Raw genomic sequence first — 17,372 nt, forward strand, 5'->3', positions numbered from 1 at the left:
TTTCTTTACTTTTTGGCATTGCTATGGACCTATTTGTGAATCTGAAATAAAGAATGATTGGTAGGGTGAGTTGCCCAAATGTGGGACACTTTTTGCAATTTCAATTTATGTACGATATTAACATATGAAGCCAATATATTTGACCCATACATGATACCATTCTGAAATCCCCAAGATGTTGGCTAATTAAAAGAGAAGAAATAATTCAGATATCATACTCAGAGAAGTGATGGCACGTATATTAGTGGTCCATGTGCAAAATTGCTCAAGAAAAGGTGTTTGCTTTAATCTGGGACAGTGTGTCGCTCTAATCTGGGACAGTCTGTATTATGCAGAAAAAAACAATATCCCCTTAACTAATTCAAATCAAACGTATCTGCTAACACTCATGGTCTTAGGTACATTACTCAGGTTTGATGGTTTCAATTTGAACAATACTTTTCTTGCACTGGCTTCATGTCCCAACTCTGCGCTTTGCCATTATAGCCTGACCTGTAATACATTGCATTGAGTTAACATAGGACATGAGAAAATTACTATTTCCTAGGCACAGGGTTTAGTTAATTTCTATTTGCTTCAGGGATGCTTTCTTTATAAGAGTATTAGACCTGTAAACCTTGAATAAAATTCATATTGCACATTTGATTTTCCTGCATGTGTATTTCCCCAATTTAAATGACTGTCCCAGATTAGGCAAATCATGCTGTCCCACTCTTGGAAACACCTTTCCGAATGTGGGACAGCTACAGATTGATTGAAGATGAAAAACAACTTAAAACATTTTCCCAATATCATTGCATACTTTGATGCATAGTTGTATCATAAACATAATCTGATAACAAATGGCAACATTGTTTTGTTAATGAAAAATGTATAGCCTTAGCATTGAGTTCCTCTCAAACCATGTCACTGTCCTTTGTCTGGACTTCACATGGTTTACTTCCTTTTTGACTCCCTTATCTTTAAAATCAAAATTGTAAATTCATGTGATTTCAATCACAGGGAACCCCTGCTTGGATTTTACAACAATATTATTTATTTACATGTGTTAGAAATAAAAGATAAATGCTCTAGACCTTAGGTGTCCCACATTAGGCAGTGTCCCACATTTGGGCAACTCACCCTACCAATCATTCTTTATTTCAGATTCACAAATAGGTCCATAGCAATGCCAAAAAGTAAAGAAACATGTCAAATAAACATCCATCCTCAGGATACAGTGACTTATTTTGTGAACATTTGCAAAAGCAAAATCAAACCAAAATATAGATGTTGGATAAAGCCAGGATGGATAGAGCCTTTAAATTAAAAGCAATTTTCAGCATGTTAATTAATTGAGGGCTTAGGACTTTCCCAACAGCTTTACAAGAGCTCACTAGTTGCCCTTTATGCACCCCTTTCCGTGAATTAGCATCTCTGCAGTCAGAATAGAATATTTATAAAGCATTTCTGAACAAATGGTAACACAAAAACGAATTGTTTTAATGCTAGTAATCAACTGGAAAAGTTTCAAGATGATATCTACAAATATAACATATCCTATTCCCCTGCAGTGTCTCACCTTCAATGACTAGCTCTTACTTTTGCTGTAAGAGGGGAAAACCACCATAAAGCTTAAAATATAAAAGGTATATCGCATCAATACATATTCGAGAGGTGCACATGAGCACCAAGATTGTACCGATTTCTGGTCTGGCCCATGGACAAAGTGAACTCACAGCAACACACTATGTGGCCATTCAAGGGATATCCATAATTTATTTCAGATTCACAAATGGGTCCATAGCGATGCATAAAAAGTAAAGAAACATGTCAAATAGACATACATCCTCAGGATACAGTGTTTGGATTCAGTTCAGATTATTTGCAGAATTTGGTTATCCATAGTCATTGTGTTTTAGCTGCAGTAGATTGTGGTCGACATCACACAGTTTGTACAAGCAGGCAGGAGTGCCCGAGCATAGCAATGTAACGCCTGTGAACAGGGCAAGCAGCAAAAAACAATTACCCCCTAAAACAAATAAAATGTGTACAGTATAAATACAATATTTTCACCCCTTAACCATTTTCAAACTAGCCGTATGTGTCTGTGTCAAGCATGCAGTTACTCAATTATCTCCGTTTCCAGTTCTTTGGTAATTGTTAGTACAGTCCTTTAGTCGTTTGCACTTCCACAAGCTTTAAAATGGTCAAATTCTGGATTGGCTGGGAGATTCCCAGGGCTGACATGAGTGGAAGCAAGTGGAACATCCCACTTCATCAACATGCAAAACATGAAACCATATGCTCAAATACATTCACTTGTTTATTTTATTTCTGTAATTTTCCAACTTGTATACAATGGACTAATGCAAAATGTACATGGGTAACCAAGTAATGAGCATTGGGTTAATGCACTGCCTTTAGTCCTTGAGTGTGATATCTATAGGGTCATTTTAACCGGGATATGAGAGAGATGACCCTTCACATAACCAATGATTTGCATGTGGGATCTGAAGTTGGTTTGGTCCCGTAACAGTATAAACTGGAGATGGTCTAGGTCCACAGGTGCACCATGGTGACAGCTTTGCTGGTCCGTAGTGCAGTCAGTCAATGATTCAGCAGCATTTCCTAAAGGAGGAAAAATACCATATGTTACAAGAATGACAGTAACCTTATAGGTTACACAATCATGTGACACGAATATACATGTTTTAATAACAATCTCATTACACTTCTACTGGCTCTTGGTATTCTTAGCATTATTTTATTTTAAATCAGGTCTAGCTGAAAGCACCATAACAGTCAGGGGGAGGCTTGTAGTACCTTTCTTTGACAGCATGTGTTACGTTGTAAACTATGGATAATATAAAAATAAACAAGGTGATGCTAATCATGTTTTACCATGCTAAATTCTTATAATGGCAATCTCCCCTGAAGTGCATAATTATGAAACTCATCTGATCACAATACTTTGGCAATGTTACTGCAATTCTTTAACTACACCAAGCTCACAATACTATCACTTTAACCCTGTAACACCATTTACTAGATACACAGGAGGTGACCAACACACATATTACTAAGAGTAAAACGTTAATTTTTTTTAGAGGTATGCCCCACACATGTATAGCCTGCATTTAAATGACCATCTAATTAGTTGGCATATTGTTGTATTACAATTGAAATATTATATGAAAGGGAGAAGCTTTGCCTGTCGCGGGTCGCGGCATGTCTGTGTGCTAAAAATGATGGCGACAAACTCAAATAATCATGCTTAGTGTGTAACATGTCAGCTAGCTCGCTAAATAGCCTAGCAAGAAATGCTGATTACCCTCGCAGGTGACCAGCGCACAAACTACTGTATGATAGTATAATGGTGGGTCAGCATAACAACATACCTCTCTTATCACCGATACTCAGCTCCGCTAGTCTGCAGCCAGATGCTTTCCTGCTCACTAACGAGGAGGAATAATGTCCGACGAACTCGAGAATGAGCTTGAGCTGTGGACAGCTTTTTTTTCCCTCCTCTGTTCGTGTGACAGGCCTCCAAATGAACCAATGAGGTGGCCGCCCCTAAACAAGCTCTTTTGATTGGTCAAGGGGACCATGTGGTTCGCCGATAGATAAAGGCTGCGCCGCGAGTGCGCCATCTGCTGGTGGACCTGTCTAACTGCACCTAAAGTACATAATTCAAAATACAGGTCTCATTTTACAGGTGGCGTTTTGCAGATCCCTGCGGCACGAATGGGACAATATTCCGTGAGCGCACAGGAAGCGATCCACAAATGCGCAGAGCCAGTTTCACATGTAGAAATGGTTCTGTAAATGTGTAAATAAGAGTTGACATGTCTTTTTTTGTGGTGAAACTATTTGCATTAAAAAAAAATTAAAAAATTATGCAAAATTAAAATACACATTTACAGACTAAATTCTACATATTTGCAAATCGCTTTTTCTTTGTGTGGATATAACTTTACAAAACACAATTACACACATACAAATTATTGCACTTCACATTTGTAACGCTTGTTCTACAGATCTCGGTGGTAGAAGTTGGACAAAATTATGTAAAAATGTAATGTGGCTCACAAACTCACAGGAGGCAATCCACAAATATGCAAACCCCTTTTCACAAGCAGAAACAGATCCGTAAATGCGTAAATATGACTTTGTATTTTCAGAGTAAGTTCTACATATTTGCAAGTCAAAAATTACAGGTTTGTGGATAGTGAAATACGTGTGAATCATGATACACACTTGTCAATTGTCTTCTGTGCTTTTACAAAACTGTTTTGCTTTCACAGATATTAAAGTCTAATAAACTCTTCCATAGGGGGAGTGCATTACCTCATTATCCTGTTACTTATTGAAGGCCACCCAAGTTCTTCTGCACACACACACACACACACACGCACGCACACACACACACACACACACGCACACACACACACACACACACACACACACACACACACACACACACACACACATACACACACGCCTCCTCATGTGGCTGTGAGTAGAAATGATACCCCAATGTGTGGCTAAATGCAAATAAACAGGCACCTTGCAGGATAAATCACACACACAAACACACACACACACACACACACACACACACACACACACACACACCACACAGACACTCATTATCAGGTTAAACATTCTACATATAGGACGGGTGTGAGTGAGTGAGTGAGTGAGTGAGTGAGTGAGTGAGTGAGTGAGTGAGTGAGTGAGTGAGTGAGTGAGTGAGTGAGTGAGTGAGTGAGTGAGTGAGTGAGTGAGTGAGTGAGTGAGTGAGTGAGTGAGAGAGAGAGAGAGAGAGCGAGACCATACCTGCCGTATCTAGCAGCGGTGGATTCGGACCACTGGCTAGAGGCGGAGATGTCCTCGTCCAGGATCTGGCCTCCTGACATGCCCAGGGGATAGCGACACACACCTGGAGACAACCACACGTGGGATTAATAGACGAGAAGAAATGAGCAGACCAGTACATAAACTGTAAAGCAGGTCAACGAATGAGCATTTATTCAATGCCCTGATATTTGTTCAGGCATTAACACTCCTCCTGAATGCCAAGTTGTTAAAGAGTATAGCTTGTTTGTTTAGCGGCACTTTGTTAATGTATGCGGTCTTAAAAGTAGTACTTTAAAGATTGTACACAGTCCATCTTTGATGATGTAGTCTTACAAAGGCCAATTTAATGTAAACAGCATTAAAATGGAATTAATCTTCCATCATCAAGATATCTTCTATTGCCCCAAAATGTCAGACTATTTCTTCAACTAAAGACAGACTATTCCTTCCATCCCTACTGATTGGTGTAGTTGCTTCTATTTAATCAGGGTTTTCTACTGTAGTAGTCTTTCCAGCCCTGGTATTTAACTAAAGGCTACCTGATGATCACACTCTGAAACATGCAGCTCCACTTGCTTCTTTCGGACCAACCACAGAGTCGGTTGGCGTTGAAAATTCCAAACCACACTCAAACATTCACCAGACGCTCGCAGACATTTCAGAAGACAGAACTACTTAATTCCAAGCTTCATGTCAAGCAAAGCCTGCGAGATGTGATGGATAGTGCGGGATGAAAAGGGGGTGGGGGGGACTGCACACACACACACACACACACACACACACACACACACACACACACACACACACACACACCATCCAAGCAGCTACACTCCTTGCAAATTGTGGTTGCCTTATTGAAATAATAATAAGCTGGATCCATGCAGTGTCTCTGCCAGTCCAAACAGTGCTGGTTTTAAGCACATGTAGAGGAGTAAGTTACTTTATGTGTGTGTGTGTGTGTGTGTGTGTGTGTGTGTGTGTGTGTGTGTGTGTGTGTGTGTGTGTGTGTGTGTGTGTGTGTGTGTGTGTGTGTGTGTGTGTGTGTGTGTGGTAACACTGGCTGGTTTGAGCCCATCACGCCCCCCCTGTGCGGTCAATAGAAGCAATATGCCCGCTGTTTCCTGAATGCCCCACCGCCTCCTCATGCTCCTTTTTTTGTAATGTCTCCTCTCTGTCCTCTTCTTACTCCTCCTGTGTGGTCTCTCCCCTCTCTCTTTTCTTCTGCTTTTGTTCAGTGGCGAGAGGTGATAAACCTTAAATGCGTTAATTAGAACTCAGCAGGCAAGTGAGCGTGACACAGCCAACATGGCATCTATCAACTTTTACAAGGCTCTGAATGAATCTGCTAGTTTTCTGGGTCTTTCCGAGGGCAAAAAAAGTAAATGAAAAGGGCACTTTTCCACCGCACGATATCTACTGGGTGGGGTTAATCTTGTTTTCTGGTCTCACATTGATGTGGCCACTTTAAACACTAGTAGGCCTCATGTACGGATGAAAAGGCCTTTTGGAAAAAGCTGATTTCCTTGCATATGTGATGATAGCGTTAGGTCACAGCTTTCAGTGGAGCCCAGAGGCGGAAGTTAACCGGAGACTGACCCCGTCCGCCTGGCCCCGTCCGCCTGGCCCCATGGTCTCACAGAAAAAGCCTTTGAGAAGACGCCAGCAACAGCAGAGCTCCAGGTTCAAGATATCTCCTGTCTTATCTCCCGCTCTCTTTCCCTTAGTCTCTTTTTCTTCCTTTTATTTCTCTCCAAGTGATCCTCTCTTCTCAATCTCCTCCAAATATTTACTTAAAAAGTTTAGGGCGGGGAAACCCCTGAAGGTTTGGGACAGGGACGCATGACCTGATACACTGCTCACATGTCACAAAAACAGGCATAGATGTAACCACACATACACACACACAAATACAAAGGCTTTGTCTTGGCAGTGAAACAGTCAAGGCTTGGAGGGGGCAGAGGGACAAACAAAAAGTCTTCCAGATGTCTACACTCGCCTTCTTCTGCCCTACTTTCATCTGGTCCTCTCCGACCATTGCACCGCACTGCCGTTTTAAAGGTGGAGTCAGCGATTCTGGGAAACATTTGCTGTCAAAATCACTTTTTGGTAATGTCAGTGAATATCTCCTCACGATCTGCTACATGCTCGTACATCAAAATCTTTACATTTAAACAGGTATGTTGCTTTCTACAGTGGTCCCTTTTGTTTACATACCTTTTGTTTACATACCCGTTTACAGAGTATAGGTTGTGCATTAGCATCAAACTTCTAATCAGCCAACCAACAGTAGCCTACGTACAGGTAGCGGGATCGTGAGGGAAATATTCAGTGATTTTGACAACAAGCATTCTCCAGGAATGGCTGACTCCTCCTTTGACCTCACCCCTCATTATTGTATCCCCAACTGTTTACAACTCCTCCGCTCCAATCCACTGCTATTTATCTTCTCGCACCAGATCACCTCGGCTATGAGCAAACCACGTCTTGACTCGTCTCATATTCTCAGCCTGTTAGCACTATCCTTTGGCTTAAGAAATGCAAAAACATTTTAATGATAGGTGTGGTGTTGCCGTAGTAAAAACCCAAATCATTAGAAACCTGCTTCAAGAGAAACAGCATGGCTCTGATGGTAATAGCTGGCATGGAGTAGCTGATGTTTTATCTGTCTTTGGCTCAGAGGTTATGGGGTTTGAGGGCGGTTGGCGTTCCTGCGGCACATGAGCCTCAATTCACACAGAGGTAAAGAGTGTAAACAGACATGGACTTGAAGAAACAGTCGACCGCAGTGCAGCATCTCCTCTTTCGACACTTTGTATAAAATAAAAAAATAATTCCTCTTTGGGGAAATGCTTGGGAGATCATGCGCACGTCATGTGGCGACATAAAACTGTGTCATTTCTCTATGAAGTCTTGCCAGAAAAATACAGCGATATACAGACAGTGCAGCAGCAGCATCACCACCAGTTCTTTTGGGGGGGAAAAAAACACACACAGCAATTGCCAAGACATAATTGATGAAAATAGGAGTCATTATCAGAGTTCTTTGACCACATCCTCAAGAGAGAGAAAGAAAGAGTCAGAGAGACGGGGTTTTTAGTATGGTGTGCCGGATGCATGACCGCTCTTCCAAAATGTTGGTTTTCGCCTTGTTTATTTATCTACCCAACCCACTCAGGGGTGATCCCTGGGGTGAGCTATGGGGGCAGAAGAGTGTGTGTTTGTGTGGACGCCTGCACGCACGCACGCACGCACACACACACACACACACACACACACACACACACACACATACCACCACCACCACCCATCAGGCTGCAGAGTCTATAAATATCAGCCCAGAAAAAAGGTGGAAAAATACCAGCCTTGTGTGGTGGAGGAGAAGAGAGGAAGAGAGATGAAGGAGTGACGGACCGATCCCTCTCTCTCTCTCTCTCTCTCTCTCTCTCACCTCTTGATTTCTACCGCACCCTGACGACTGAATGGCAGGTTTGTTCTGTAGTGTTTGCTGTTCAACAGCTGGCTCCAAATACATTCACACGTGCAGGCACACAGACACACAGACACACACACACACACACACACACACACACACACACACACACGTGTGCGTGCGCGTAGTCTAAAAAAAATGACTTTCACATCTGCTAAGAAGACCTGTCCGTTGAGGGCAGTTTTGGATGTGTTTCTTGTAAACTTTACTGTCTGCTTTATTACATCTTAAAGCGAGACCGACCATGTAATGTTTTCTCAGGAGTGGTCTGACCATGTAGGCACAAGGGGGAATTAAAGGGTTACAATTGACAGACAATAGGGTTAAGGGTTGTTACTGAAACCTATTGGCGCATTTCTGTTCATTGTTTTGGTTATAAGGCAAAGGCAATTTTACTGTTTTTGGGTTTACTAAAACAAAGCTAATAAGAGAGTGAATATTGGACTCAAAATAATCAACTGACAAGGAAAAATCACTCTATATTCCTACAGCAATCACTTAAATAGTATGTTCTTAACACAGATCTCCCAGTCACTTAGCTTTGCAGTAACTTCCAGTAATTTTTTTTGAATATCCTGCTCTTTTTATCCAATCAGGAGACACAGCCCTATATAGAGGCGGGTCTCTGTGCCTGTGAACGATGACTTGCTGCTCTCCATCGCGGCACTATCTGTTGAAGCTTGCTGCATGTTCATGTGCTGGTGACATAAGGAAGAGAGAGGGGACTGCTAACTGCAGTCACACAGGAAGTTAGCCAAAAGGGCCATATCACTTAGTCCTACTGCCCCTTTAAAGCTGATTTGAATCTTTGTTTATTCTGGATGTGTAAGGAAACATTAAACCTGTCTTCTGAAGGGGCAAGGTGTGTTTGACTTGTGATAAACCATAACATATCGGAACATATCTGTCCAAAGTTAGCTAACATTAGCCACCATTAGCCACTGCTCATATCAGACCAAGTTAGAATGTAGCATCAACATTTAAAATGTTTTTTAATTAAACATTTAAATCACTGTTTTGTTCAAATTTTTTTATTACAATGGTTTTAAAGCTAGAGTGCATATTCTCTGTTGCACCCATGAGGAATTCTGAGTGATTACATCTACACTGTCAGCGCACCTACATGAGGTAATCCTTTGGCGATCGTGCATGGATTTGATGCCTTCTGCTGTACGTACAGGTTTTTTTCATAGCAGTAGAATCAACAACTGAAACCTTTCTTGGGCGCTTCTGCGCTCCTGTGCCAGTTGTTGTCAGACGGCAATACTAATTCGTAAACACTGCCATACTGGGAGATATAGTGAGAGTTTTGTGGAGCTGATAGGCTTTATCAACTTTATGTCAACTCGTTTGGTCATGGTTTGAATGTAACCAACATTCATTTGTATGAAAAAGTTACGCACTATAGCTTTAATGATGCAAAGAGAAATTTCGCACAAATTTACTTGTTCACTTGTTCTTTCATATAAGACTGAGAAGAGAAGTAGCCCACAGAATAATAGTGCTGCCTGGTATTTGACTGCTCGGACCAGGCCTTTGCTCATGTCCACATCTCCTCCCCGTCCAAAGCGAAATAAAGTTCGCCCACTCACCAGTGAAATGGGAAAGACAGGGATGGTATAACTCCATTGCTTGGGAATTTTAAACAGGGGAAAGTTGGCATCAGTCAGCATCTTAGTTCTACTAAATTCAGCCCATGAATATTTCCAGACAGTGGAAAAAATGGCCCTCCTCTCAATGCAGCAGAAAGCTTTAGACAGAATTATAGGTGGATATGTCCTGCTTCCATATATTACATCAGGTGGAAATTTTAGCTTTTGGTGACACTGGAGGTGATTATTCTTAAATACCACTGGTGGGTGTTTTTTTTCTGTGAAGAAATCACTTTCTTGGTCCGATTATGGGTAAAAAACATTGTCTTGCATAATGAACTTGTTGAACTTTGCCCACGAGAGGATGCACAAATAGTCCTTTCCATGACTTATGAGTGGTCAAATACTGGGAAACACACACACACACACACACACACACCCACACACACGTACATGCGCACATACACACACACACACACACACACACACACACACACACACACACACACACACACACACACACACACACACACACACACACACACACACACACACACACACACACACACACACACAAGGGCTGGGGAGAAAGACAGAGTCTATTTCAATGGACTTTCCTGCTGTCAGAATGTCTGGTATGCATTAGCCACAGACTCCAGTGGGATAGCTGGATCCACAGTGTGAGTGTGCATGCCGGTATATGCATGCAAACACAGACACACACACACACACACACACACACACACACACACACACACACACACACACACACACTCACTCTCTCTCTCTCTCTCTCTCTCACACACACACACACACGCACACACACACACACACACACAGACACACACAAACACATGCATGCACACGCACACACAAGACACAGTACAAGAGACAAGCAAAGAAAGTAACTCCCATGAGGGTCAAACACTCAATTCCCAATTAAACGAGAAGATGCTTCATAAAATATGCAGAGTTTTTGGTGCGGAATGCTAAATGGTACAACTTTCTGTAGAAAATGTGATGTGTTTAGTGCATCCAATGTTTCATTCACATCTTCTCAAGAATGTCGCTATTAACATAGACCATAAGTATTTAGTATATTTAAAGAGACATGAAAGTCACTGCAGCATGCACACACTATTTTACTTGAACACTGCTTTTATAAATGCTCTCTACGATCTCTATCTCACTCACCTTCTCAATTTTCTTTCCTCGCTCTTTTTAATGTCCTTATAAAACTCTTTGCTCTCACTTTTATTCTGTTGGGTTTGGCACAAAGATGAATGAATGACTAACAGGGACAGCCAGGCTCTGAGTCTGCGTTGATGTGCGAGCGCGTGCATGCGCATGTGTGTGTGTGTGTGTGTTTGAGTATGGGTTTATGCAGCTCACTCTGTAAAATTGGAATGGCTCAATGTATGGGCACATACAGAAAACAACTGTAATTTAAAATCGAGTACAGTAAATAGCAAGGCCTATGCATGAGCTTTTGTTTGTTTGGTTTGAAAAGTGTAATGGTTGTAGTTTGCCTTCAGCACTGCTGAGAGCAGGGAACCAATAGGCCTATCATCCTGACCTCATGATTTTTGGAATTACAGAGTGGAAAATAATGTCAAATGTTTAATTTTGAAAGTAGAAGTGTGGCGTAGAAAGATGGGAGGATGTCGAAGTGATTTTTTTTCTTGGCTGAGTGAGGTCAGTGTGACCTGTAAACTACGTGTTGAACCTTTCTGCCAAAACCATCATTATTTACTGTCTAGATCTGAGCATATGCCATTCATTATCCTTTCAACCATGGAGAAAAACTCAGCCTGATGACAGACGCTTTGAGACTCCAGTCATAAACAGTAGCCAGAGCGGGGTTTTTACTGGCAAATGTCAGCTGTATTTCTACAATTTCAACAATAACCAAACAAACCTCTCTTTGGATCCAATTTGACTCCTTCTCTTGCCCACCGAATGTTACTACTCTATTTTTCTTGTTAAAAAATTATTGTTTCATTTTCATGGACATCACAAAAACCACCCATACAGTGGAGGGAAAGAGTAAGAGAAAAAGCCTGCATGCTGGGATCAAAGAGGCCAAACCAGAGAGGAGGGGACCACACGTCTACCCACAAAGCAGCACTTATCCAAACTCTGGATCAGGCATCGTCATAGACTGGACCGGTCAACAACAACACTTCCCAAAACTCACAAAAGCAGTTTAATAGTATAGTCGCAAACTCTTGGATATGATCTCATTGAAGTCAGAGACTAGACATTCAGACACCCTAAATCAGAGCACAGAGGATGATGGGAGATGCAGTTTTGCCCTTTTCACAGACCTGGGTTGACCTGTGATGTCACGGCTCCCAAGAGGTAGAGGAGGATGAGCAGGAGGAAGTGAACATCCCACAGGTGCTTCATCCCAAACACATGCACGGAGACAGGCTTCCAATCTGAAAGACAAGACGGACACACCAGGTTAAAAACAAAACACAGGGTCATACATATAGCTTGACCGCAAGGCTGAAATAGTGAGAAATAGCTCAGGGTGTTAGCGTTTTATTTGTTTTATTTCCCCCTTTGTACTCATGGGAACCAAACTTCTGTTTGGTTATACAAGAGGAAAGTGGGAGTTTAATTGGAAGCATGTTTCTATTTGGCTCAATAAAAGACACAGTAATTGCCACTGAGTCGGAATTTCCATTTATTCTGTTCTTTATCACTCAATAAGATAAAGGCCTCATACATTTTTACTGTGGTGATATTTCAATGGCCGCCATATAATACAGAACGGTCCAAGTTCATATATGCAATATATGCAATTTTTTTTTTAATTGATAATTTTACATAATGCATATCCACTGTATAGGAACAAGTGATGACTGAATACGTGAAGGGACAAATGACGCGGGAAGAGAGGAGAAGGAGACGTTGAGGCACTGAGTCACAGACATGATTTCAGCAGGACAGACGCAGCGCCAACTAGCCGCCTCCAGCTGACCATTCGCTCCAAAAGCAGAGCAGCAAAGCATCCAGTTTCAACTGGTTTCTGTGCACATTTCGGTTATTATGCTAGTTTGCAAATCAATAGAATGATCTGAGAAAATGTATACACCGTTTGCTTATTAAATGTTTACAATGGGACAAGGATGTGTTGGCTCAAACAGCTTTCACCTCCATTAGCAAATGCTTCCACATAAGTCTACTTCACTTAAACAGCTTAGTGTAGTTAGCTGAGTTAACCACTTGGTTAAGTTAGTTTTATCGTTCACACCATTTTAATCAAGTCTTATGTAACAAGAACTGTGTCGCAAATGACTAATGGAGACACTCCAATACTCTGAGATTTTTAAGCCATTTACGTAATGATTTTGTATCTTCATTTTTGTACCGAGGAAGGGGCTACAACTCCAATGTAAATACTCAAAGACATAACCAATGCAGGGTTATCTAACCCCAATTACACATGACACAAAACAAAACTGCCAGAGCTTTCAGCGCGAGACATTAGTGTGTGCCTGCGTGTTTGTGTGTGTGTGTGTGTGTGTGTTCGTGCGTGCGTGCGTGCGTGCATGCGTGTGTGTGTGTGTGTGTATCAGACGTTTCCTGGTCTTCATCAAAAGCCAAGAACAACATTTTCCCTGACGTTTCCCTCATTGAAATAACAGTAGGATCAGCAGCATGTCGCTCAGAGCTGCACTATTCTGCTCTGTTCGATGTGACTGGACTGGCCAATAGACAGTACAGGGCCTTCATTCAGTGACTGTACTGTATATGTTATTGCACTGTAACAGCCCTATTCCTTAAATATCATCCATGCGTTATCTCACGTTGCTTATATTCAACAGGGGGATCTCCATCAGTGGTTGGGTAACACTCAACATAACCTCTGACATATATTTTTTCACATATGCAGCACTCTATGCAGTCTATGGGAAACAAATCCAGACGTGTTGACTTTGAGCTCATGCCCAAATCCCATCAGACCTGCACATTGCCTCTAGCTACAATTATTATGTATTTTGAAATATGAAAAAAACTGTTGAAAACACTGATAGCCATGGTTTGTTTTAACACAAGTACTGTCCCAAGGATTAAGAGCCAAAATATTCAAGCAGACCTTTTAAAGCAGCCCTGTAATTGAAATGTACTCAGACTATTCTCGTGCAACCTGTCTTGTTGTTCCACCAACTGAATTTTGCGACGCTTATTAGGGTCTGACTTGCCTCCTTTATTGTGCCTTTACACATAATCCTGTTGCTTTTTTTACTTCCATTTCCTTCAGCTTCGGGTTACAGCCTATTCCCACTGAGACTCCTTCACTAAGCTTAAGTCCTCATGGCTTTCCATAGCTAATGAAACACAAACACCTCATGGCTTGTGTGCTTTTGGAATTTGAAAAAAAAAAAAAATGTTTACCATGTGCTGGAGAACACTTATGTGAAGGCTGCCTGCGCTGAATAGGGGTAGGCCTTTGGTTTGACATTTGGAGACTCTCAAAGGGCCATACTGGTGTTTTTCGCCCATTTACTGCCAATCACAAGACATTTCAAATTGCTGCTCAACAGTTTACAAAACATGTCAGAATTGGGGTCAGAGTCTATATCCAAAATATTGGATTAATTAACAATAAAATCAAGCAAAGACATGCATTGATCCCAGAGGATGAATTTTCTTGACTGCTGTTGCCATTCAGACTTTTTATAAGGTCAAAACTTCCACTATTCCAACAATTCATAACAAGATGCAACATCCTCTTAAAGTAGTTTAAGAAGTCTAAAAGTTAGCATATACTTACATATAGCCTACATGTTATATGTGTAAATAAAGTACATTTAGCCTTCAACTCAAAGCACAGCTGAGCTTTACAACTGATCACTGAGGCTGGAGGATGTAGATCCAAGCTTGACAAAATCTGACAAAATGCAGCTGAGTCTTAACAAGATGAGTGGGAGATGAACAAAGAAAACCCTGTTCAATTGAGACAAAATACTGCCTACAATCAGAGAAAATTTGAGATTTCTTTGTGATAGTTGTGTGGTTTTACCTCAAGTGGCACGGATATGTTTAAGACTAGCAACGTTGTATCCTTATTTATTTTTTGTGTAAGACTTTCTGGTGGACCCTAAATGATGAGTATTGTACCCTCTTCAAAAATAAAAAAAATATTGCTTTAGCTGCAGTACCATACACAATACTGTTCCATGTCGATTGTATTATTTACCTGTGTGAAAATGCCTTCATCAACTTTTAAAGCCTATAGGCCGGAACAGTGTCAGCTTGTGATGTGTTATTTGTGGATAATTGGCTCAATTGGTGTGGAAATAGTGTAATACTTGGAGGGAAAAAAGACTTGTCCAAAATGTTTTGACTCCGTAATGATTTAAACAGGATATTTAGCTTCTTTTTTTGCTCTATCTTTACAGTTTAAGCTGCAAAAATGATATCCAAAGCCAGGCCCGGTTCTAGAAAGTCAGACTTGGGTGGGCCTGTAGAAATTTTGGGGGGGCACACTGGGCAGGGAGACCGAAGATGCGAGCGCGCGCGGAGCGCGCGAGCCGGAATTTTTTGCCCTTGTAAGATATCTGCGTCTGCTTTTTGGCACCTTTACTGTGAATTGTGTAGAACACAATATGCAAATAAACTTTGAGTGTTGCTGTGTGGGAAATTTGATTCTTGGATGTTTTTTTTTCCAAAATGTTTATGAATAACATATAATATACATTATATACTACATAATGTATCTTTTTTTTTAATCGCAGTATTAACTGTAGGCAGCCTGAGCTGATTGAAGAGAAAGCTTTGGGACTGGGCAACCTGGATGGTGGTAGTCCAGAGCTATATACTATACACACTATATAGATGTATAGTCTTTCCACTATTGCCTCCGATGTCCAGCTGGGTGAAAATAGTAACCAGCCGAGGTCACGACCCTGCTAGGGGGGTCCGGGGGTATGACCCCCGGGGAGATTTTCTTTTGCCTTTTTAAAGTGAAATGCATGAATCTGGTGCACTTTGAGAGGAACATTAAGAGGCTAAATCTGAGGAATTTTGTGTGAACAAATCATTTGGAGACACTGGGTCGGATGAATTAGAAGCTATTGAAGAAAGACACATGGATTTTCCATAGAAATATAAATTTGAATTAAATTTTATGCAGGGTCCTCTGGGATGGGCTTGGTGCACTTTTTCTTTTACGGGACATATTTTTCTGTAATATAATGAATCAATTTAAATGCAGTGAGAGGAACGAAGCAGAAGAACTCTGTTGTCCAGTTATCTTTTTTTCCACAGACGAGGCTGAAATAGGCTATAGACTATAGTATACACAGTGCATGGGCAACTGAGGGCAGCCCCATTTTCAAATATTTTTAAATAAACTCAATACACACTGTGCATGCCATGGACTTGAACGTGACGTGATCAGTTAACCTCGGATTACCTCCCAGATGAACTGATTCAATTATTAAGCTATTAACTATCTACCAAAACATTGTATTACTTTTATTGTATGATAATTTACATTTACATAATATGATGTTGATATCAAACACACAAACTTAAAAAAAAAAATTGAGGGGGGCCCCCCTGGCAGTAGGGACCCTAAGCAACCGCTCATTCGCTTATGCCTCGGGCCGGCTCTGCTGACCAGTGACCACTATAAGCGGGTGGGTAACTTGGAGGCAGGCTGACCTGCCCAGTGCCCACCCAATAATACAATTAGAAGCAATGCATGTCAATGGTATATTCTTTAGTATTAATTAATTGTCTGAATTTTATTTGACATTTTCTTGGACAGCGAATGAACAGGTCCGTCCGATAGTGGGCCTGGACTTCCACCTAAAAAAAAAAAAAAAAACAAAAAAAAAAACATTTTTTTTTTTTATGATTGGGTGGGCACAGCCCACATCTGGGGGGGCACGGCCCACCCTGGCCCCTGGCTAGCGCCGGCCCTGTCCAAAGCACTGTTGATAAGGTAGGCTATACTTTGGGCATATGGATGAGTTGAGTGTGCAGTATAGTTCAATACCAAATACTTTTGAGATGGTGGTCATGGTTTAGTGATTGTTAAAAAAAAGTTGAAAATGGATTTCCTGTGAGTCAGTTGTATTGCTATGGCCTCCTCTGTTTACCAGCTGTGTTCTCCATACCTGTCTGAATTGAACAGATGTTATTCCATCACTGGCCTCTGTTGCAGTAAAAATCAGAGCGCTCGGCAGTGGTGGAGAGACACTGACACAGGTTCACAGCTCTGGAAACTTCTCTCCATTCTCATCTTACAGGAACACAGCAGGAAAAACTTCATCATGTCCTATCTACCTTTCTATTCTGGGATTTTTTTCCTTTTCCTCTGAAGAAGAAAGCAGGGGAAAAAACACTGTAATACTCTTAAGAAAGCACTGTCAACTCATCTGAAGGGTAGCATTACAACGGCTCCGTGTATACATTTCAAAAGTTGT

The 17,372-nt window shown here is 41.3% G+C and overlaps 1 protein-coding gene across 2 annotated transcripts in view; it reads right to left on the minus strand.

The window, feature by feature from the left end:
• The window catches only part of ddr2a (discoidin domain receptor tyrosine kinase 2a), a 37,725-nt gene that overhangs the window by 10,803 nt on the left and 9,550 nt on the right, over positions 1 to 17,372 (minus strand). For both annotated transcript variants that reach the window (XM_080032390.1, XM_080032389.1), the window contains exons 2-3: positions 12,252 to 12,365; positions 4,822 to 4,924 (exon numbers count right to left, since the gene is read on the minus strand). In XM_080032390.1, coding sequence (XP_079888516.1) covers positions 4,822 to 4,924; positions 12,252 to 12,333 — 185 coding nt within the window. In that variant the 5' untranslated portion in view covers positions 12,334 to 12,365. The remainder of the gene's footprint in view (positions 1 to 4,821; positions 4,925 to 12,251; positions 12,366 to 17,372) is intronic.

This window comes from Ammodytes marinus, assembly GCF_949987685.1.
Source record: "Ammodytes marinus genome assembly, chromosome: 8".
Taxonomy (NCBI): Eukaryota; Metazoa; Chordata; class Actinopteri; order Uranoscopiformes; family Ammodytidae; genus Ammodytes; species Ammodytes marinus.